Source organism: Arvicola amphibius, chromosome 9, assembly GCF_903992535.2.
Source record: "Arvicola amphibius chromosome 9, mArvAmp1.2, whole genome shotgun sequence".
NCBI lineage: Eukaryota > Metazoa > Chordata > Mammalia > Rodentia > Cricetidae > Arvicola > Arvicola amphibius.
In genome coordinates, this window is record NC_052055.2 from 59,680,588 (window position 1) to 59,703,702 (window position 23,115).

Below are 23,115 nucleotides of genomic sequence, written 5' to 3' on the forward strand. Positions count from 1 at the left end.
GTTCCTTGTGTTTGAGGGGAAATGATCATTTCACAATTTGAGTCATTATATGAACACTAAGACAGAGGAGGAGTAAGTTAAGCTTTAGGCTGTCAGTGCCTGCCACTCTAGACAGCACAGAGCTGATTATCCGCTTTCAACTTCTATAGATAGTTTCACAGGATGTCCTCAGTGAGTGGCTGTCTGAAAGACTCTGACATATAGACGCTTTACATTTTGAGAAAAGTAAGGGCCTGGCGATGTGTGTTGCTGGAGCACCTGGGTTTGAGCCTCACGACTACATACAACAATACAGGTACCTGGTGAAGCATTTTTATTGCCAACAAAGAGAAGTGAGCTCAGAACTTACTTCCTTTTCACCCGCTTTTTGCTTTGTTACTGCTTCTTTCTCTCTCCCTTCTGTACTTTCTGGCCTAGAGTTTACTGTGTAGCTGAGGCTGGTTTTGAACTCATGGTCTTCCTGCCTCCTTCACTTTCAAAGTACTAGGATTATAGCTGTGAATCACCAAACCGGCTTGCAACTGCCTTTTCTTTCTTTCCTTAAGCAACATTATTTATTTGTGTGTGTGTGTGTGCGTGTGTGTGTGTGTGTGTGTGTGTGTGTGAGAGAGAGAGAGAGAGAGAGAGAGAGAGAGAGAGAATGAGAACGAGAACATGGAAACTTGTAGGAGTCAATTCTGTTTTCCTACTATCCACCATGTGGGCCCTGAGGATGGAATTCAGGTAGCCTTGGTGGCCAGCACCTTTATTAGCTGAGCCACTCACCAGCCCTCAGCCAGCCCCCTTTTCTTCTCTTCTTCCCTCCCTCCCTCCCTTGCTCTCGCTTTTACCTTTCTGTCTGTCTGTCTCTTCTCCCCCTCTCCTCCCCTCCCTTCCCCCCTTGCTTTTCTTTTCTACATGGTTTCTCTGTATTACAGCCCTGGCTGTCCTGGAACTTGCTTCATAGACCAGGTTGGCCTCGAATTCAGAGATTTGCCTGCCTCTGTCTCTGCCTCCTGAGTGCTGGGATTAAAGTTCACCACCACTGCTTGGCTGACAGATTTTATTTATTTATTTATTTATTTATTTATTTATTTATTTATTTATTTATAAGCAGGGGTTTCTGTGTAACTTTGGAGCCTGTCCTGGAACTAGCTCTCGTAGACCAGGCTGGCCTCGAACTCACAGAGATCCGCCTGCCTCTGCCTCTTGAGTGCTGGGATTAAAGGCGTGCGTTATCACCGCTCAGCATACTGAATATTCTTAAACAGGATATAAGCCCTCATTACAGAAGCAATCTGATTTAGTCAGTCTGTGTGGCACTTCTCAGAACTGAACAGAGACTATGGAAGGACTGCTCATGTCACATGACCCAAAGCTTCCAGAAGCACTGCGTGAAGTTTGATGGTTTCTTGTGGCCCAAGTTCCTTTTCTTATGAGAGTCCAGTGGCTGACCTGATGCGTAATTTCTCATTTCCTGAGGGTAGATTAACTGGATGTCTTGCCTTATTCACACAGAATGACAAAGTTAAAAGGCTGTGACTGGAGCCCAGCAGATTGGTCAGATGTGTGACAGGCCTCAGATGAGGCCACTATAAGTGGGTGGAAGAGGCTGGATTGATGAGTGGTAGTGGGGGGTCTGTGGGCTGATCAGAGAGATGGGGCTAGTTGTCTGTTGCAGGAAAATGCTTGCCCCTGGTAACTGTGAGGGAGATATGGTGCTTCTTAAATTAACCAGGGATGCTGTGCTTATACCCAGAAGACAGGTGACACCCGGAGCTCCCATTTGGGTCTAGATAATGGAATTCAATAAGGTAGAATATGTTAATATATAAAGAATATCCAGAAAATAAGGTGAAGGGCTGTTGAGATAGAGGAGAAAAAAATGTTTCGGGGTGGGGGGGAGGCTCCCTCCCCCTTTCAGCAGGTGAGCACTTTGAGGGTTCCTGGGAGCAGTATTAGCAATAACTTTCTCTCTCACTGTATGTTTGCGATCAACCGAGACAACAAGTCCATAGTAAGGAGGTTCAGAATTGAGAAGTTCAGCCTTTTTAGAGCTGAGAGATGGCTCCATCCAGGGACCCACACAGTGGAAGAAGGGAGCCAACTCCTGTGAGTTATGATACCCATGTCTCCCAGCCCGCTGAAAAAAAATAAATAAATGAAAAAAAGTTCAGCCTTTGTAGTGAGGCCAAGTCTACAGTGTGCTGTGGATAGACCACCGTGTCAGCTTGCTAATGCTCCCCCAGTACCCTACTGCACCCTGATGCCATTGGTGCCCAGAGAAACACTGCTTCCCACAGATGGGGCCCAGTCCTGCTGGTACCTCAGCATTCTTGCAGACCCCAGGGCAGGTTAGCCCGTGGGTGACTAGCTTCTCCCAATTTTCAGAGCGAGACAGGAACTTTCTTTAGTTTTCCCTCTGGGGAATAGTGGTCATCCACTTGAGAGGCACCTTCCACACCCGTCCAGAAAACTGAATCATGAGTTTAAATTGTTAGATAGGCCAGATTTTTATTCCCTTTTGTGGTCACATGGCTGATGTTGATTTCCCTATCCTGCCTCCATTTTCCAAATTTTGTTACTACAAACCTGGCTGCTTTCTGTTCTTTTAAAAGTTGTGAATTTTGAAGATTATTCCGGTGTTAGATATTTTGGTTAATATTGAGGCTATTTTGGGTTAATTTGGGCTAATACTGGCTTAATATTGAAGCAAAGACTTGTTGATTGGCAGCCCATTAGTGTGTATGAAGACAGATTTGTTGGGAGCTGGTGTGGTGGTGCACACCTTTAATCCCAGCAGAGACAAGTGGTTATTTGTGAGTTCAAGGCCATCCTGGTCTACTAAGCGAGTTTCAGGATATCCAGGGGTGCACAGAGAAACTCTGCCTCAAAAAACCGAAACGACAACAACAACCAAACAGATTTGTTGGCAGGTTCATCTGCTGTGCATACACAGGGTCCCACATGAGCTTGAAACCCGTGAGAACCAAGAGGCTAGCTCCCAGCCTCTTCCTGGCCTCATCTTTTATTGTTTTATTTGTTTGTTTGTTTGTTTATTTATTATGTATACAATATTCTGTCTGTGTGTGTGTGCCTGCAGACCAGAAGAGGGCACCAGACCTCATTACAGATGGTTGTGAGCCACCATTTGGTTGCTGGGAATTGAACGCATGACCTTTGGAAGAGCAGGCAATGCTCTTAACCACTGAGCCATCTCTCCAGGCCATCTTTTATTGTTTTTGTTACTGTCTCTTAATCCTGTTTTGAAACCTGTAGTTATTTTCAGGGTTAACTGATTGAAGAGAGGATTGTTCCTTTCATACAAGGGTTCAGCTATATGGTGACAAAAAGCATTAGTTTTTTTCTTACTAATTCTTTACTTCTCTTTTCTCTTATAGAATCCTATTCTAAGAACACAGACACTCAGGTACCTACCATGGTGTTGGATCCTGAAGAAAAGATGCCAGACGGTAACTTATATCTTTGTGTCGTAGTCTGCATGGGATTGGGCTTTCCTAGATATGACAGCTATGAATGAAATTTATGACCATAGAATTCTTCCTCATATCTTATTTCTAATTGCCAGCTGAGTTGTGACCAGCTAGTTTGGTTTCTAGAACAGTAATGCTTGCAAGGACAGTGTCGTTCCCAGGCTTGGCGATGACCTCCAATGTGCTCACTCTATCTGCAGTGTTTTGAATGTGTATGGAGCAGAGCACAGGGTCCTGTCTGCACCTGAGCTCCTCCTCTAGACTACCTACTCCATTCTGCTCAGTAAAGATGGTGGGGCCCAGCGCCCTAGAAAAACCAGAGCTCTGATATTTTAGTGGGTTGTAGGGTTTATGAGAAAGAGGAGAAAGCCTCGTGATGCTGGCAGCTACGTGGACTTTGAAAGCTCTTGGTGAACTAGCCCTTTTCTGCTAGGCCTTCCCCCACTTGGATTTAAGATTAACTGTAAAGTGCAGACTTCAGGGAAACACTGCTTTCAGGCTTCTATGAGCCCTACTGTCACAAGGGCGCTAGCACCCGTGACCACCAGCCCTTGGGTCCGACGCAGAGAGGCCTTAGTCAGACTTCCCAGACTCCTGCTTTGCCGCATCCTCTTAGTGTCAGGTAGTTTTCCAGGCCTCTCTTCCGCTGTGTGAGACTAATAGAGCTGTGGTACCCAGAATGACCCGAGAGTGAGTCCTGCTGGGTAATAGCGTGGGAGGATGTCCTAGTGCCTACCTTGTTTTCTTTTAAAAATTAGGATTCTGAATTTCTCATGGGGCTAGTTTGTCAATATTGAGTCGTAGGTATGAGTTGCTTTGTTGGTTTTAAGACAAAGTCTTGTTAAATTGCAGCCCAGACTGAGCTCAGACTTGTTTCCCTTTGGATTTAGCCTTTCCAGCATGTTGTTGTCCTTAGGGAACCATTGTCAGGTGGATGTAGAGGTGTATACGAAGTCCATTGTTAGTGTTAAGACCGACCTAGGGAGGAGGCAGCGTGGATCTGAGAGGAGGTAGGGTGAGTAGGGACAGGAAGGACTCTAATCACAATGCACGGTGTGAAATTCTCAGAGGACTATAAAATATCATGTTAAACTGATCCAAGGCTGAGAGCTTTTGGAGGCTTTTGAACTCTTCTTCGCTTCCAAGAGTTAGGGTTGCAGGCTGTACCACAGCTGGCTTGTACACATATTACCCTGTAAAGATATTTAGCTTATTGGGCTGGGGATGTGACTTGTTTGTAGAGTGCTTGCCGAGCATGCATGTTTAAAACCAGGTATGTGGCTGTAATCACAGCACTTGGGAGGTGGATGCAAAAGAATCAAGTTCAGAGTCATCCTTGGCACAAACCAGTCAGCCCTTGTGTCTAGGCTGCTCTCTTGTGTGTGTGGGTCTAAAGATGTTGCTCAGTGATGGGGAGCATATGCCAGACAAGGGTCAGCATTACTGAGAGTGCTCATTAGTGGATGTGGTCATGTTAACGCAGATGGCGCTTCTGGAGACCATGGAGACTCTGCCAGCCTCAGTGCCATCAATCCTGCCTATAGTAACTCCTCCCTCCCTCAGTCCACTGGGGACTCTGAGGAGCCCTTCACCACCTACTTTGATGAGAAGATCCCCATTCCTGAAGAGGAGGTTAGTGATGGTTCCTTGCAGGGGACCCTGTGTCCTGGGGAAAGCCTTGGAGGTACAGGTCTGCCAGCTACCTCTAGCTCAACAACCTGAGGTCTTATTTTGGCAGCCAGTCTCTGACATCATCAGGATAAATGGCCTCTGTGGGAAAGGTGCTAGTGAGAATTTTGTAGCTTATGGAAGGATGGATATTGTGGCTTCCATTTTCAGCTGTGCCTCTGCTCCTGTGTGGGTAGTGGGGGAGCCCAGGGGAGCCATGTTCTTAATGTAGCACGAGCTGCTGATGGAGAGCTGGTAAAGGAAGGGTTGTCACTGAGAGAAGCAGCCACCTTGTTGGTAAAAAGTAGATGAGCTCGATGTGACACGTGGGTGCGTGCACTGCGTGCCCTGAGCCCCTGCAGCTGGTGATGCCCTGTGACAGGTGACAGAGTAGTGGAGACACTCAGGCTGCCTTTCCTCTCTCGTTTACAGTACTCCTGTTTTAGCTTTCGTAAACTCTGGGCGTTCACGGGGCCTGGCTTTCTTATGAGCATTGCCTACCTGGATCCAGGAAACATCGAATCTGATTTGCAGTCTGGGGCAGTGGCTGGATTTAAGGTGAGCATCCAGTTTACAAGTTTTCATTATTGTTGTTATTGTTATTTTTGCTGACATTTTTGCAATGCTGAGGATGGACTCTGGGGCCTTGTTATGCTGTCCCTGTCTTTGAGCCCTTGTTACACTCTTATACCTTTTTCTTGATCATGTTGAGTAGCCTTCAGGTAGAGTTGACCCTTGAACAACATAGGTTTGAACTGTGCATGTCTACTTATGTGTAGGTTCTTTCTAGATTAGCAGCAACTTTCTATTTTACTTATTTACATGGCTGTCCTGGAACTCATTATTGACCAGGCTGGCCTCTGTCTTCAAAATGCTATATGCCGTCATGCCCAGACATAACAATCTGTTTTATAATTTACTACCCCAGGCTATATGGAGATCTACTGCAGAAAGGTTAAAATGCACCCCATCCTCTGCACGCACACAGTTCACGGTGGAGCTGTTCTCAGTTGAGAGAAATAAAAGCAAATGTAAGATGTGTTGTTAACTCCTAACCATGTACAGTTAGCTGTCATGTGTGCTGTACTTCTGTGTTGGCACCTGGTGCTCTTATGAGCTCACGTGATTGCTTATGATGTGTGGCTGGTCGTTTCTGTGTGAGCAGCTTCTCTTTCAGTAAGGGATGTAGTACAGTAAAAAGGGTTTCTTGGGTTGTTGTGTAGTTTTTACCATAGGTTTTATTCTTGCCAGGTGCTTCTTGGCCTTTTGGCTAAGCGTGAATAGGTGTGCTGTATCATTGGTATGGCTTCTGATAAACGGCTGTTAGTCAAGTTTTAGGGGATGAAATGTTACATGAAAACTTCTCTTGCATGGCAGAGGAGCCTGGGGCTTGGTGTCTAACCTCCTGTCTTAGTTACTTTTCTAATGCTCTAATGAAAGACTATGTCAAGACAATTTAGAATGCTGGGTGGTGGTGGCGCATGCCTTTAATCCCAGCACCCGGGAGGCAGAGGCAGGTGGATCTCTGTGAGTTCGAGGCCAGCCTGGTCTACAGAGTGAGTTCCAGGACAGGCTCCAAAGCTACAGAACAAAACAACTTTAGTTGGGCTTACGGTTTCAGAGCGTTTACAGTTCATGATGGTAGAACAGAGGTATGGGGAGCAGGAACAGCTGAGAACACATCTTGGTCCCCAAATAGGAAAGGACACTGGGAATGGCAGGAAGCTTTTGGAGCCTCAAAACTGTCCCGTGACACACCTCCACCAAGACCACGCTTTCTGATTCCCCAAACAGTTGCACCAACTGTATTCAAACTTAGGAACCCGTGGCCATTCTCGTTCAACCCCATGCTCCCTCATTGTTCCAGCGTGCACAGGTCTTCATTGGCACTGACACTTCGTGAAGTCCTTACTATATGGTCTCTTGTTTTTTTATTTGTTTTTGTTTTGGTTTTGGGTTTTTGAGACAGGGTTTCTCTGAATAACAATCCTAACTGTTCTGGAACTCGCATTGTAGACCAGGCTGGCCTTGAATTCACAGAGATTTTCTTGCCTCTGCCTCCAAAATGCTTAAGCCCCCACTGCCTGGCATGGTCTCTTGTTTTATCCACATGATATCCTAGGAAAAGCAAAAGCTGGGAAACTGAGGATCAGAAAGATGCCAGACCTAGAGGGTCACGTGTAGAAGCTGATGCAGAGTGTGGACCCGTCCCCCTGCTTTGACGAACTGTTTCCTGTTAGCATCCCCAAACAACCAGTCAAAAAGCCCTTTGGTTGTCTAATGATGTTGGGGGATGTTGTTCTTCTTAGTTGCTCTGGGTGCTTCTGTTGGCTACCATTGTGGGGCTGCTGCTCCAGCGCCTTGCAGCTAGACTTGGAGTGGTCACCGGCTTGCATCTTGCTGAAGTGTGTCACCGTCAGTATCCCAAGGTGAGTGGCTTGTCTGTTACCATGCAGGAATCTGTGTGTCTGGTATTGTGTGCTGGCCCCACTCTGGATTGAGCCAGAGGAGGAGTTGGGGTCAGTGTCCCTGAAACTAGAAGTACCAAGGGGATCCTAGTGCCTCTTCTGCTGTCAGCCTGTGTCCTCCTTCAGAACCTAACATGGGACTCCTTTTTTTGTTATTCTTTTGAGACAGACTCATGTAGCCCAGGCTAACATTGCACTCTATATTTAGCCAAGGATGGCCTTGTGTTTCAGCCTCTCCTAGAGGTCCTAGAATTACAGGTGCACACAGGTTTCCTTAGGGAAATGCTGCATGAGTAAGATTAACCAGGTTCCCTTTATTTTGTTTGATGTCACCATCACTTTGAAAAAGATGTTTTTTACAAAGTATATGTGGTAGGTCCTGTGGATTGGCTAATTATTTTCAGTTTACTCTAAGTATCCTACCTTTCATACTTGCCACCTTAAGTGGGAATGACTTCTGTCAGAAGACTTTGCAGGGGAGCTGAGGACAAAACTCAGGCCTTCCCAAATACTCCACAGACACCCTAGAGATTGAACCACTTCTGTCATGGCTGAAAATCTTTTTAAGTTAGTTCACTTGTAGATATGAAACAGGCCTCCCTTGGGAGTGCCCTAAATTTTTAGTCTCATTTCTGATTATGAACGTAGAGGTTTTGTGTTGGTGTTTTTCTTTTCTATTCTTCTAGGCTGGTGGGTAAGCGGTCTCTGTCTCTCTGTACCCCCTTCCCTAGCCTAGGATGTTCTTGAACTCTTGATCATCCTGCTGGAATTCCTGAGTACAGGTGTTATAGACTTGTGCCACCATGCGTGATAAATATAAATTATTTTTACCAACTTTTCAGAAAATGTTGTTTTATAATTTCCTTTAGTGTCTTTTTCTTTGTGCATATTAATAGTTATTTATGAGAGGAAACTTTTTGGATAGTAAGTATCTGCAGGCTTTCTTTCTGGTGTCAGTAAGCCAACATTAACTAAATGTTTTTCCATTCATCTGTTGGTCTAGATTTAGTTCCCTGGTTTGCTATATTCCATCTATTCTCAACTAGTTTACCATGAACACTTTAAAAAAGAGATTTATTTTTTAAAATTCTGTATACATATTTGAATATGTGCATTTGAGTGTGGGCGTCCCCTGGAGCTGGACTTTAAGGAGTTGTGAGCCGCCTGACGTGAGTGGCACGAGCTGAGATCCAGTCTGCGTCTTCTGCAAGAGCAGTATGCACTTTTGTTGCTGAGCCATCTCTCCAGTCCCTTACCCTAAATACTAATACGTATATCTTTTTCCTTGCTTGCATATTTTTTTTTTAAGATTTATTTATTTTTTATTATGTACACAGTGTTCAGCCTCCATGTATGCCCTCAGGCCAGAAGAGGGCACCAGATCTCATTACAGATGGTTGTGAGCCACCATGTGGTTGCTGGGAATCGAACTCAGGACCTCCGGAAGAGCAGTCAGTGCTCTTAACCTCTGAGCCATCTCTCCAGCCCTGCTTGCATATTATTATTCGATTCGCCTGGAACCCACTCTGTAGACCAGGTTGGTCTTGAACTCACAGAGGTCCTAAGTGCTGGAATTCAAGGCATGCGCCACGACCTCCTGATTGATTGAGGCTTTCTTAATTGCTCATTTTTTGTTCTCTCTTGACTTCCATTTTGGCCATGTTTGTATATTTATTTTTCCCTTAAACTTCTTAGATTGTTTTTGGGCAAGAGAGTAAGTGGAAAGTAATGAATAGAAGTTTGATTCTTCTCCCGAGAAGGATTAAGGAGAAAAAAGTGAGCTGGGTTGCCCCCCTTACCTTGGCTCACAGTCTCCTGCAGGAAGAAGACTTTCCTGCTCTGTGTGGGGTTGAGTTCTGGTATGTCTGTGTAAGGCTGTGTGTGGTTCTGTTCCAAAATCTGAATTCTAAATGAAGGAGGAAGTTCTTATAACGAATGATGAGAGCCACTGTTTGCTTTGCAGGTCCCACGGGTCATCCTGTGGCTGATGGTGGAGCTGGCGATCATTGGTTCTGATATGCAGGAAGTCATCGGCTCAGCCATCGCCATCAATCTCCTGTCGGCAGGAAGGTGGGGCTTCCCTTTAGATCACTGTCAGTATTGAGCTGGATTCCAAAGACAGGGTGAAAATGAACATCCAGCTCATTCCGGAGCATTCCGGAGCTGCCTTCATCTTTCCCAGCAGACATAATCCCTGTCTCTCCCATTCTCTTGATGTGCACACTTGTATTTAAATCGATTGTGTGGGGTTTTGTACAATTACTCCTTTGTAAGGGGAGAGCTACTTATATGACTGCATAGTGACCCATGCTTGGTGTGTCCTGCGCATCTGACACAGTAAGCTCCCAGGGAGGCTGGCAGTGGATGGCCTTTAGCTGATGCTGCTTCTCAATCGCCGTGGCTTGGCGTCCTGCCACTGTTGCTTTTCCCCAAGCCCTAGCCTTCCCCCATGTTCTGGGTTAGACAAGCTGTGAAGAAAGTGTCTTTCCTGGGTCTTCAATCTCTATTTCTCTTCTCTAACCTAGGGTTCCCCTGTGGGGTGGAGTTCTCATCACCATTGCAGACACTTTTGTCTTTCTCTTTTTGGACAAATATGGTAAGGAGGGTGGAACTGGTGGGTGAATCAAAGCCACCGGCTTCAGGCACATGGCTACAGGGAAGTCTGTCTTCTGTGTGCTCACTGTGCGTTCCCCCCTTAGGGTTGCGGAAGCTGGAAGCATTTTTTGGCTTTCTCATCACTATTATGGCCCTCACATTTGGATATGAGGCAAGTGTTACAGGCTGTTGGTTAACTATTTAAAACAAAGTTTCATTTTGTTTGTTTGTAGTCTTTTATTATAAAAAGCAATAATAATGCCAGAATAGTTTAACTGTATTGGGTCAACAAAAAGCCAGTGTACTTCTGGGATGCTTTTGAAAAAATATAGTCTATGGCAAGGATTCATGTGCAGGAAAGCCTGTAGAGATTGTCTTTGGATCAAAAATGATTAGACCTTTCAGGACCAACATTTTTGGTCCCACATTAGCTACCCTGACAGCAGGACAGTTTTAGGGTGGGACAGACAGAGGCTTATGTTGACTGTTAACTCAAAGCAGTTCTGTTTGTGCTCATCATGACTGAAATTAACTAACCAAGCTTGACTGTTTCCTGTATTAGAGCTGCTGATGGTAGTGGTGAACGTGTGTGGTGTGCACACCTGTAATACTAACAACTAGACAGAGGCAGACTGGTCTCCGTGAGTTTGATATACTAGAGAGTTCCGGACCAGCCAGGGTTGTAGAGTGAGACAAGAAACTGTTGGTGAGTAATAGGTGATTGGTTATTTTCCTGGCTTGTTGCTTGCCCATCGCTAGGGATCAGTTCCACTATGTTTACCTTTTTATGTTCAGTTGTAAACTGATTTCTTCTTACAGGCTTGCCTAAACATTAAAAGATATCTTGTCTATGAGTAGATTTTTCAGGTTGTCCCAAGACTTGCAAGAGAAATCCTAAGCCAGGAGGAAGTTTGAGTGGGCATTGTTAAGGAATGACCCACTCTCCGCACACGGGTGGCAAGCAGAGGAGGTTCTTAGATGAGCAGGTGAACCGCAGTGTATAGAGTGTGGGTTTAAGAACGGAACTGTTCTTGGATCTGTATCAGCAGTTACAGCGAAACAAATAGGAGCAAGACCTTTAGTCAGTTTGGTTCCTCAGAACACTGTGTTCTCTGCATATCTGCATTGTACATTTTAATTGTAATGTAAGATATTCAGAATATATAGTCCTGAGTCCTGGCCCCTGGCAGCAAGCCCCAGTATTAGTTATCTTTGGTAGTTATAACTAAAATACTTGATGAAAGTAACAGGGGCTTCAGAGGGCTCAGGCTGCCTGCAGTTCCTTGGGCAGAACACCCTGGTGGCAGGAGATGTGCTGTTGGAGGCTCTATGTCAGTGCAGACAGAAGCACGGAGGTTCAGGACATGGCTAGGTCCAGGAGAATTGCCCCCATTCATCTACTTCTTCCAGGGAGGCTCCACCTGTCAAAGTTTCTACCACATCCCCAAATTGTACAAGCACAATGGGGCTTGAGTCGGTCATGAGCCTGCAGCAGTTTCTGTTCCGACCACAGCAGCCCTTTGTCGCCGCCGTTCATTCCTGATGCTGTACTTAAACTCAGGGCCTTGTGCATACTAAGCGCGTTCGTGTTCATGATTCCATATTCCTATTTCAGGCAGTTATTACAGAGGGTAAAGGAGTGAAGGATGCCAGTGTCCCTAGTGCTGTTCTTCCCGTTCCATGTTGCGGTAAAGGCTAATAGGTGTTGTGTTGCTGTGTAGTATATTACAGTGAAGCCCAGCCAGAGCCAAGTGCTCAGGGGCATGTTCGTGCCATCCTGTTCAGGCTGCAGCACTCCACAGATTGAGCAGGCTGTGGGCATCGTGGGAGCTGTCATCATGCCACACAACATGTACCTGCATTCCGCCTTAGTCAAGGTGAGCAGTGTCCTTCCGTATCCTTAGTTTCTGACTGCTAGAGCTCTGTAGGAGCTGTGCTCCGCAGGAACGCGGTATTTCTAAGGCTGGCAGGGCTGTGTTTATCACCAGATTGACCAGGAAAAGTGATCCTCAAATTCCAGGCTAGTGTTCTTCATAAAAGGTCTGGAAGTCTTGAGGTCCAGAGGTAAGGAGGGCTTTCCCAGTAAGTCAGGTGTTGCTTGGCTGAGATAGGTCGGACACTTAACAACTAGTCCACTATACTTAGAACTGAGATATGTAGATGGAATGGCGGGCTCTGTCCCGCCACCCGGCTAGTTTTACCCAAAATAATTATACAGAAACTGTATTTATTTAAATACTGTCTGGCCCCTGGCCCGTTATCTGTAGCTTCTTATTGGTTGATTTTTATATCTTGTTTTAACCCATATGTAGTAATTTATATAGCACCACGAGGAGTGGCTTACCAGGAGAGATCTTAACCTGAGTCCATCTCAGAGAGGATAAGCATGGCGATTCACTATGGCGACTGTCTGAAGCGTCTCCCTTCTCTTTCCCACAATTCTGTTCTGTCTACTCCGTCTACCTAATTTTCTGTCTCTTAAAGGGCCAAGGCAGTTTCTTTATTAATAAAGAAAGTAACACATAGACACTCCTCCATCAGAGATAGTCTCTGGGAGCTCAGCCTGGGTGCTGGCTGCCCCATTTGGGGGTTGTGCACTGTTGTCAAGGGTGTGGAGTTCTTTGTAGCTTAGTGAACTAAGATCTGTTTTCATGCAGCCAGTTGTTTGCCCTCTTAATCTTTCAGCTGACTCCAAAGTTCTGAGTTGCTACAAAGAAACTTTCTGCAACTAATGGAAAAATGACTGCTGCCTTTCTCTCTCTAGTCTAGACAGGTAAACCGGGCTAATAAGCGGGAAGTCCGGGAAGCCAACAAGTACTTTTTCATTGAGTCCTGCATCGCGCTCTTTGTTTCCTTCATCATCAATGTCTTTGTCGTCTCGGTCTTTGCTGAAGCATTTTTTGGGAAAACCAACAAGCAGGTGGTGAGTAAGCCAGGGTTGTGGGTGGTGAATGCCAGGTGAACTGCGTGCCTGAATGGAGGCAGGAAACTTACCTGCGGTCTAGGTGTCCCCCTATTCCTCCAGTCTACACACCAGCCAGTCAGTGGGGTGGGACTAGGAAGCCTCTTCCCACCCATTCCCGGGGTGAGCTGGGGGAGCTGGCCTTGGACTCACAGTTGCCTCCTGCTGTCGTAGAAGTGTAGCGTCTTGGCTATTTGGCTATTGCTATTTCTGTTTCCTTTTATTAACTGCTGCCTGCCTGTCTGCTAGTCTTGATGGTTGTGCTGAGGAAGGGTCAGGAGGAATTAGCAGAAAGGAAGCATGCTCTGACAGGGCAGGCCTTGGCTGACAGGGCAGAGCTTAGCTCATTTTGAATTCTCTCCCATTCATTTTGTTTGGTTGTTTTTTTTCTTTGAGGTTTTTGTTTATAGTGGAGTGTTTGAAGATGCCAGGGTTGAACTCAGGACTGTGTATGCGATGCTAAGCAGGTGCTGCACCGCGGAGCTGCTTACCGCACCGCTATCTAGTTCTGTTCAGCATTTATGTCTACAGGAGTGACCCTGCTTCTGTTTTGACTGAGATCCTCTGGCTGCTGATGTCCTCTTACATTTGAAGTCTTCTGATTTATTTTCCTTTTTTTTTGTTTTGGTTTGGGTTTTGGCTTTTGAAAAAAGGGGTTCATTGTGTAGTCCTGGGTCAAGGCTTGAAACTCTGCAGACCAGGCCCCTGCCTCTGCCTCCCAAGTACTGGGATTGAAGGCTGGCATCGCCATGCTCTTCATTTAATCTAGTTTTTGGGTTTTTTTTTTTTTTTTTTTTTTGGATAAGTTCTACTTGTGCAGCCCAGTCTGGCCTCAAGTTTGGAATTCTTCTAGCTCAGCTCCCAAAGGCTCCCCTCCAAGAGGGAAGTCCTCTTAAGGAGTTTCTCTTTCCTTGCTTGCATTTATAGTGCTCCAGCATTTGCATATTGCCCTGCAAACTCTGTCTCATGAAACACTGGTGCTGGAGGGAATAAAAGGCCTGGGGGAGGGCTGCAGTCGAGGCTCCAGGCTGTCCACCCCTTGGACTGCCTCCTCTGCTCATCTCATGCAGAGGAGTTTGGTGAGACAAATAGGGGAGTTCTTATCTGGCTCTCATTTCTAAAACGACTTTGGGCTTTAGGTTGACGTCTGTATGAATAGCAGCAGCCCCCACACTGGCCTCTTTCCTAATGACAACTCAACTCTAGCTGTGGACATCTACAAAGGGGTAAGCACACTGGTTTGCAGTCTCTGCTTTGGGGTAAGTGTTTGCATATCCTCTTTGAGAGTTCATTTCAGATCTGAGCATAATTCCTCTTAGTATCTTTTATTTCTGGGACCCTAGGCCAGGTGCACATTTGGGGTTTTGCGGGGTGGGTTAGCAACTCCTAAACTCAGGAGGACACCTTAAAGTTTGCAGGCAGTGACTGCAGTGACAGGTGAATTAGTGAGGTGCTCATTCCTGGGTCCTTTTGGCGCCATCATGTTGATTCCATTGTGACCCCAAGAACATAACATGTACCCTACATTCCCCACACGGTTCACTATCTTAACTGCTCCCGCCATTTTTCATGAGAGTACATTAAGGAGCAGGCTTTGGGAAGTGCAGGGTTCTGTCTCTTTAGTATTTAAGGTTAGAAATGAAGGAGCACTTGGAGGAGGGATAAAGGGATACCCAGCAGTCAGGTGGAGCCTCTGGGTCTCCACCTGAGTCTCACTGCCTAGCAGTGCCCAGTGCAGCACTTGATGTGCTGGCGTTTCGCGAGGAGAAGGAGGTGCTGCAGAGAGCTGCTGTTCCCGGGTGTCATCTAAGCACTCACACACTCCTATCTCTCTCCCTGTTCCAGGGTGTTGTGCTTGGATGTTATTTTGGGCCTGCGGCACTCTACATCTGGGCAGTGGGGATCCTGGCTGCAGGACAGAGCTCCACCATGACAGGAACCTATTCCGGCCAGTTTGTTATGGAGGTGTGTGCTGGGGTTGAATACAGGGGATGGCACAGCGCTTGAGTGTCTAACTCCATGGTTTACAGGTTTCCCTGACTTCCCCAAGCATTTCTCTCTCCTGTCACATGTGGTCACCAGCCCCCATGCTTTCTTCCAGGGATTCCTGAACCTAAGATGGTCACGTTTTGCCCGAGTGATTCTGACACGCTCTATTGCCATCATCCCCACTCTCCTTGTTGCTGTCTTCCAAGATGTAGAGCATCTAACAGGGATGAATGACTTCCTGAATGTTCTGCAGAGCTTACAGGTGAGCAGGCAGCTGGGGAAGCTCATGCTGGAGGCTGGGTACTAGGGCTGAGTGAGAGGAAGGAAAGGCCTGGAAGTTCATTAAATGGAAATAATGAGCTCTACTCAATATATAAACACAAGTTTGAGGCCACCACAATATCTCCGTGGATAAAGTGCTAGCTGTGCAGCTGTGCAAGTGTCAAGTCCTGAATTTGATCCCTGAAGACACAGTAAAAGGAAAGGACTGTCTCCAGAAGTTGTCCTCTGATCTCCATATTCACCTACAACATGGGCATGTCTGTCTGTCAGTCCGTCTGTCCTCTCTTTCCCCACTCAGTCTCTGTCTGTCTTTCTCACACACAGATAAATAAGTAACTTAATAATACATAAAAACCCACAGCACTGTAGCTCGTTAATGCAGCAAGAGTCAATCATTAAATGATTTCTAAGGGCACCACTACCTCCTGTGGAGGTTACAAGTCACATCCAATATGTTATTTATTTATTTAAGGTTATGTGTTTTTATTTACATGTATCATATTTTACCTTTGTGTGCATATGAGCACTGTGTGTGCCTGGAACCTGCAGAGTGTGGAAGAGGGCATCAGACGCCCTAGCACTGGAGTTGCAGACAGTTGTGAGCTGCCATGCGGCTGCTGTGAATTGAACCCAGGTCCTCTGCAAGAGCAGCAGACAAAGTGTTCTTAACCACTGAGCCATCTCTCTGGCCCTCAATGTGTTGTCTTTTGTGTTTAAACAAAGGCACTTAGGATCATGATTAGTGCTGGGTAAAAAATAATGTTTGGCAAAGGCAAGATGATAGGAACAGCTATTACCATGGCACAGATGAGATAGGGTTTATGACTTCTGTCTGTGAGCAGTGCTGGTGTCTGTGTGGTACAGTAACCACGATTGATGTGGAGGGAGAGAGCACACCAGAGCCAGGCCAGTGCCAGTAAGCGTCATTCCTCTGAAGTGTCTGCTCAGGCCCTGCCCTGACTCTCTTGGTGATAGACTGTGACCTGGAAGTGTAAGCCAGATAACCCCCAACACCCTCCCCACGCTGCTTCTCATCAATGTTTAATCACAGCGTTAGAGATGAAACTAATGCACCCACATAATTCCATCTGGTTTTTCCAGCTTCCCTTCGCTCTCATACCCATCCTCACCTTTACCAGCCTGCGGCCAGTGATGAATGAGTTCTCCAATGGAATGTGAGTACAATTGTCACCCTCCACAGGCCAGTCAGAAATGTCTTCTCTAGGAGAGCTGTGTGTTTCTAGCTGCTTCCTCTTGGGTCTTGAAGACACTGGTGAGGGTGAGCTACAGTAAGGAGGAGAGCTACTTCAGACCTTCCTGTCCTAGCTCTTCACTCTCTGCTGCTGAGGTTTCAATTCTGTGCACTTCGGTAATACGTTCAGTGCACACCTTGAAGGGATATGTGGGGTGTGTTCTAGTTTCATTTCTGCTGCTTTGACAGATACCATGCCAACAAGCAGCAAAGGGGTGGAAATGTTTATTTGGCTTACAATTCCAAATTACTATCCATTGTTCTGGAAGAAGTGAAGGTAGAACTCAGATAGTCATATCACATGCACTGCCAGGAACAAGGGATAAACACATCCTTGCCTGCATGTTTGCCCTAAGCTTGCTTCTTTCTTAGACTGTTGAGGATGCACTGGCTGGGTAATGGTGCCACCCTGAGTGGGCTGGTTGTTCCGCATCATCCCTACAGATGTGCTCACAAGCCAGCCTGATATAGATAATTTCCCTTTGAGACTACCTTCCCACTTGGTTCTTGGCTGTGTCAAATTGGCAGCTAAAACCAGTCAGTGCAGGTGCTCATGGGATCTGTTAGGGTCCCAGGGTCTCTAATTGTCACCAGGTGGGACCTGGGAGAGTTGAGCTGATAAATGAGGCGGACTTTATGCAATAGCCAATTTTATTCAGAGCCTTGGACAGTTTATACTTTGAGGGCTAAGATAGTCATGCGTGTGAAGTTCTCTGAGTTCAAGCTGTGTACACGAGACTGGCAGCATGCAGCAAGAACTTGTTTTCCTATAGAGCTCTGTACAGGAGAGCTTAAACATTTAATTGAATAACAACAGCAAGCAATAATGAGTAACCTGAAGGCAACTCACTCCTGTCCACTGCACCTGGATGGCAGGCGGGACGACACAGAACACATTCCCAAAACAGTGCCATGTTTTTGGAGAAATTGAGGTCACAAGACTCTAATCTTGACTCCATTTTCCTGGAGCATGTTCTGATAGCTAATGAAATGGCTCTGTTTCTAGGACCTGCTGATTTCTGGGGTCTTAAATGCTAGATTTCTGTGCCAGAGAGATGATAGGTCAGTGGGTATGCTTGCCCCACAAGCCTGACAACCTGAGTCTGGTCCCTGGGGCTCATATGAAGGATGAAGGAGAAAAATAAATAACTCTACAGATGTGGTATTCTGACCTTCACATGCATGTTATAACATGTGTGCCCACACATGTACTCGTCATTCATGTGCATACGTTAATAATAGATAGTTAAATGCTAGGTTCAGTTTACTCCAGCCCTTTCCCCTTCTGCTCAATCACTCATTTTGACCCTCTTACGTTTTCCTCAACCTGTGTCCCATTACCACATGAGACATAGGTTTCTTTTCTATCGTGGCCTGGTTGGACTATTGCACACTTATGCGCCCCTTCTTTCACAGAGGCTGGAGGATCGCTGGTGGGATTTTGGTCCTTATCGTCTGCTCCATCAACATGTACTTTGTAGTGGTTTATGTCCAGGACCTAGGGCACTTGGCACTGTATGTGGTCGCTGCGGTGATCAGCGTGGCTTACCTGAGCTTTGTCTTCTACCTGGTGAGTCCATTGTGAAGGAAACAGGACACTGATATCTGGGTGCATAGGTGGGGCTAGCTGCCTTTTAGAGACGAATGATCCTCAAAGCAGTCTATTGAGGCAGTTCATGTGGCATTGTCAAATCAACGGTTTCTGAAATTCTGTTTCTTTTCTGCTGTTTTGGTATTGGAGATTGAACACAAGGCGGTGCCATGACAAGCAACACCCTAATGCCTGCCTCTGCCTCCCGAGTGCCGGGCGCACCACCAGCGCCCGGCTTCTCACTACTTTTACTAGTGAAAAATCCATAGATTGGATTATCTGTTTAACACAGAGTTCTTACTGAGGTTGGGGATAAGGAGCAGCAGTGTTGAAGATGGAGCCTAGAGCCCTGCTGTTTTCATTCATGCGCACCATGTCTTCCACAGGTTAGAATCTTTTAGAGAAAAGCTTCAGTGCATAGTTTAATATGTGCCCTGGGTCAGTGAATCTTTTCCCTTTCCAATAAACCTTGGGCATCCAAGGTTATACTCACTGTAGGATTTTGGAAACCAGATAACTGCATGTGTCCTTGGCAGGAATTGTTTTAAAATCCTCTTAGAAGGTCAACCAACTTTTCCTTCATGCAAATTGAGTGTGTTGACTCAGTACCCTAAGACTAGTGAGATTATCTGAGCCCCAAATTTGGAGGTAGGGCAGATTTTACATCTTGATTACTGCTGCTTTGCTCAAAACCGGGAGCTTCACAGAGGAGCTGGCCCACTGCTAGTCTGCAGCCGGTCTCCGTGTCCTTGGAAAACCCATGAGAAATGGTTACCGGAGAGGTCGCTGAGGGAAACTAGCCATAAACACAAAGCCTAGGAACAGAGAGCGCAGTTTTGGAAAGGCTTGGAGGGAACCTCCAGGATGTTTTAAAGCAGAAGAGGGGCTGAGAGCCTGACTTAGAGCCCTTGGTGGAAAGAAACGGATGAAGCTGGATGTTTGGGGCAGGAAGCAGGTGTGTCCCTGCAGAGCGGGGGTGTGCTGTCTTGGTGGATGAGTGACATTCGTGTTTTCTCTTCCAGGGTTGGCAATGTTTGATTGCCTTGGGCCTGTCTTTCCTGGACTGTGGTCACACGGTAAGCATCTCTAAGGTCCTGCTGAGCGAAGATACCAACGGTGGCGACAATACTAAGTAAACACTGGGTCAGTCTGTCTGTCTGTGCAGGGAGCCATCAGAGCCAGTGTGTTTCTATGGTTCACTGTGTGAACATAGCCACAAGTATGTGCTGTTGCACAGACTTCATTTAGGGCTCAACGAGTAGTTGGGAAATATTTTGTTTTGTGTGTGTTGAGGTCTTTGTTTTGTTTTTGTGAAATAGGATCTTTCTATGAAACACTAGGTAGCCTAAACTCACTGTGTAGCCCAGGCTGCCCTCAAACTCACAACAATCCTGTCTCATATTCCTGAGCACTAAGATTATGGGCATGCACTACTGTGCCTGGCTTTTCCCATGTGTGCTTACAAGATGATTATTTTGAGGGGGTGAGTCTCACCCTGTAGCATTGACAGCCCCTAGAGAAAGTGACCCTTGAGCTGTTTTAAACACTAAGTCCCTAAGAAGCTGCCCAAGGGTTTATAGCATTTTATGTTCTTAAAGCTTTATGAGTTAGGGATATAGTACACTGCAATTATGTTTTAATTGGGTGAATTAAGGATATAGTAGCTCCAGGCATGCCAATTTTTATCAAAAGATAATGGATGTTGAAGGCTGAAAAATTCTTTTATGCTCCCTTTTAAATTATTTTTATTATTAAAAACCCAGCTAGAGTGATATGCCATCCATTTGAACTACATAATTAGAGACAACTACTGTCTCTGAGTTCAGGGTTTGTTCACTTGTTTGTTTGATTGATTTCCCAGACAGGATTTCTCTGTGTAGCCCTGGCTGTCCTGGAACTTGTTCTGTAGACCAGGCTGGCCTCAAACTCAGAGATCCACCTGCCTCTGCCTCCCGAGTGCTGGGGTTAAAGGTGTGCACCACCACCGCCCCTCTACGTTCATTATTTTTATTTCTACTTTTAATTTCTCAGTGGAAGAAGGGTAGGAAGTGTAGAAGATGAGCATGGACAGATGGTTCTGTGCAGGGGCTCGCTCCTCTTCTACAGAAGCTGTCCTTAGCATGCAGGCTTAGTAGGGCTTCATCTTTCGCTCCGAGGTTAGTAGCGTTCATGCCACTCCCAAGGGTTCCTGGCAGTGTCTGGTCTTGGGTGCACACAGTCACAGAGCCTTTGCCGTTCGCCCCTAAGAGAGTGGCAATAGCAGGAGATATTGTTCGGGAACTGGCATTCTCCTGGGCCTGGACTCGGAGTGGGTCAGAGAGCTAACTGCGCTATTCCCGGAAGTTACCCTTCACCAAATCGTGTCTCTGACCCGCCACTGTTTCATATCCAAGATGACTCGGGCCCTAAGCTTTGCAAAGTCAGTAGGTGTCCTGTCACTGTGCTGGTGAAGTTCCCTCTCCCTGCACAACGAACTAATGCCTCAGAGAGAAAACCTGTTGAGGCCAGAAGGCGAAGCTCTGGAGTCTTCGACTGCTGCTCTCACCTCAGCCACTTCTGACATGCTTACATGGGAGCCAAGACGGATTCTGTCAAGCCCTGTCTGTTTGGAGGATCTGAATAACCAAGTCGTGGGTAGTCATTGTCTTGGTGGCAGCAGGAATGAGAGTGGCCTTGAAGGACGTCCTTGACTTTAAAGCTTTCCTTCTAGCAAGCTGCCTGCAGATGATCTAGCCCAGGCTCGTCTGCCGGGTGCCATTATTACTGGCACTACTAGCAGTGGTTCTCAACCTCTGGGTTGGACCCCTTTAGCAAATCTCTATCTCCCAAAAATATTTTAATTATGATTCATAACAGTAGTAAAATTACAGTTATGAAGTAGCAATGAAATAATTTTATAGTTGGGGTCACCACAGCATGAGGAGCTGTGTTAAACGGTCATTGCATCAGGAAGTTTGAGAACCAGTGTCCTTACAGGGTCCTTCTCATACCTGCCCCTTCTATCACCATTGTTTTCAAAACATCCGAACAGTGCCTGAAGATGCTGGAGACTGACCTTTGAACCTTCGTCTTGCTGTAGTATGCGAAGGCCAGATTGATGGCAGCAGAGTTCCTTACAGAGCTGCTGTAGTAACGTTTACACTGTTCCTTGGGGCAGGGTGTCTCCAGAGTCACAAACACAGAAGTCCAGCCCACAGCTGCTAGGGGTGGACCCAGGGGCCTGTGCTTGCTCGGCAAGGCCTCTGCTATGAATCTTGCTTCCCTGCCCTAGAATTTGTCTATGTTATGTTTGTTTACAATGGTAGAAGTTTTCACTGTAGTTAGGTGTTCTTTTTTGATTCTATGACTGCAATGTTTTACACTGTCATTTGATGGTCACTGGGAATATTGTACTCAGTACCCTGTACAGAGAAGTGTGTAAAAGTTTCTAGTCCTCCATGCCAGTGTCGTTCTGGCCGTGTATTTGTGAGCCATCTTTGTACTTTCTCTGAGTTGGTACTTGTTCTCATGTGACATGAAATAATTGTACGATTCAGTGCTCTGGGAGTTGACAGGCTGGGGTGTAGCTACAGGGTGGCTTGTGAGATCTTGACAGGGCCGTAGGAAGTGGCTACTACAAGGCTTTTAGTGAACTGTAACAGCTTGTAAACTTGATTTGTAATTAAAAACAAAACAAAAAAAAAAAAGAAAAAGAAAAACTCTCCTTTTTCCTGTTTGCTTTCCTGGCTAATTTTGTAACCTTGAAAACACTTTATTAATAGGGTCTCAGCAGCTTTGATCGAGAAGCACATACATGTCAGTTGCTAAGAGTGACATACTAAGCCCCCACAGCGCCAGTGCTCGCCTCTAACAGATGAGTCCCCAGAAGGCTGGGTTAGTCGTGGACACCAAGATTCTAATTTCACTTTGGGGCTGAGAGATGGCTTCTAAAGTGTAGATGCCACCAAACTTCACAACTGGAGTTAGATGCCCAGGACCCACATATTGGAAGGCGAGAACCAACTCTTTGTTTGTTTGTTTGTTTTTCAAGACAGGGTTTCTCTGTAGCTATGATGCCTGTCCTGGAACTAGCTCTTGTAGACCAGGGTGGCCTCAAACTCACAAAGATCCGCCTATCTCTGCCTCCTGAGTGCTGGGATCAAAGGCGTGCGCCACCGCTGCCCGGCGAGAAGCAACTCTTGAAAGTGGTCCCTGACCTCCACATGTACTCTTGTCCCTGACCTCCACATGTACTCTGTGGCACTTCCATAGTTGTCCCAATATACATACACAACAAATAAATACCAAATTAAAATTTTTTTTCTGATGAAATGAAAATCAATTTCAATTTATCACTCAGTTAAATACTCTTGTTGGGGTTAAGGCCATAACTTTACCATTCTGCAAGATGGAATTTTTCCTGCCTTTCTATAAATTGAAGGTTTGCCTGTCTGTAGTCTTGTCTCACCATCCAGGAAGGATCTTACAATATATATTTGCTGCCAAAAAGTAGTAAAAATTGAACGAGAGAAACCAGAGTCACCTAGCTTAAACCCAGGTGCACATTTTGGCAGACCTGATGTAAATGCTGATCCTGGCACCTTTGTCCTTTGTAAGCAGAGGTGAAACTTGGGTGTGAGGAGCTAGCAGCATTGTCACCAGGCGCGGTGGGGAGGATGTCCTTACCTGACCATCCCAAGACAGCAGGCAAGCTTCAGTTCCTCTTGTGGCAGCTTCCTGGACATCAGGAGCTGCCTGCCTAAGATGGTTATCAGAGCTGGCTGTGTTCACCAAACTTCCCTCAACTTTGATTTCATTTCAGAGCTAATCTAGAATAAAAACAATCCCTAGAACCT

The 23,115-nt window shown here is 46.1% G+C and overlaps 1 protein-coding gene across 3 annotated transcripts in view; it reads left to right on the forward strand.

The window, feature by feature from the left end:
• The window catches only part of Slc11a2 (solute carrier family 11 member 2), a 32,755-nt gene that overhangs the window by 6,133 nt on the left and 3,507 nt on the right, over positions 1-23,115 (forward strand). For all 3 annotated transcript variants that reach the window (XM_038341352.2, XM_038341354.1, XM_038341353.2), the window contains exons 2-16: positions 3,381-3,452; positions 4,957-5,105; positions 5,574-5,699; positions 7,451-7,570; positions 9,573-9,679; positions 10,135-10,205; positions 10,309-10,376; positions 11,926-12,081; positions 12,969-13,127; positions 14,306-14,392; positions 15,012-15,131; positions 15,268-15,417; positions 16,539-16,612; positions 18,106-18,259; positions 19,303-19,356. In XM_038341352.2, the coding sequence (XP_038197280.1) occupies positions 3,419-3,452; positions 4,957-5,105; positions 5,574-5,699; positions 7,451-7,570; positions 9,573-9,679; positions 10,135-10,205; positions 10,309-10,376; positions 11,926-12,081; positions 12,969-13,127; positions 14,306-14,392; positions 15,012-15,131; positions 15,268-15,417; positions 16,539-16,612; positions 18,106-18,259; positions 19,303-19,356 (1,629 nt within the window). In that variant the 5' untranslated portion in view covers positions 3,381-3,418. The remainder of the gene's footprint in view (positions 1-3,380; positions 3,453-4,956; positions 5,106-5,573; positions 5,700-7,450; positions 7,571-9,572; positions 9,680-10,134; positions 10,206-10,308; positions 10,377-11,925; positions 12,082-12,968; positions 13,128-14,305; positions 14,393-15,011; positions 15,132-15,267; positions 15,418-16,538; positions 16,613-18,105; positions 18,260-19,302; positions 19,357-23,115) is intronic.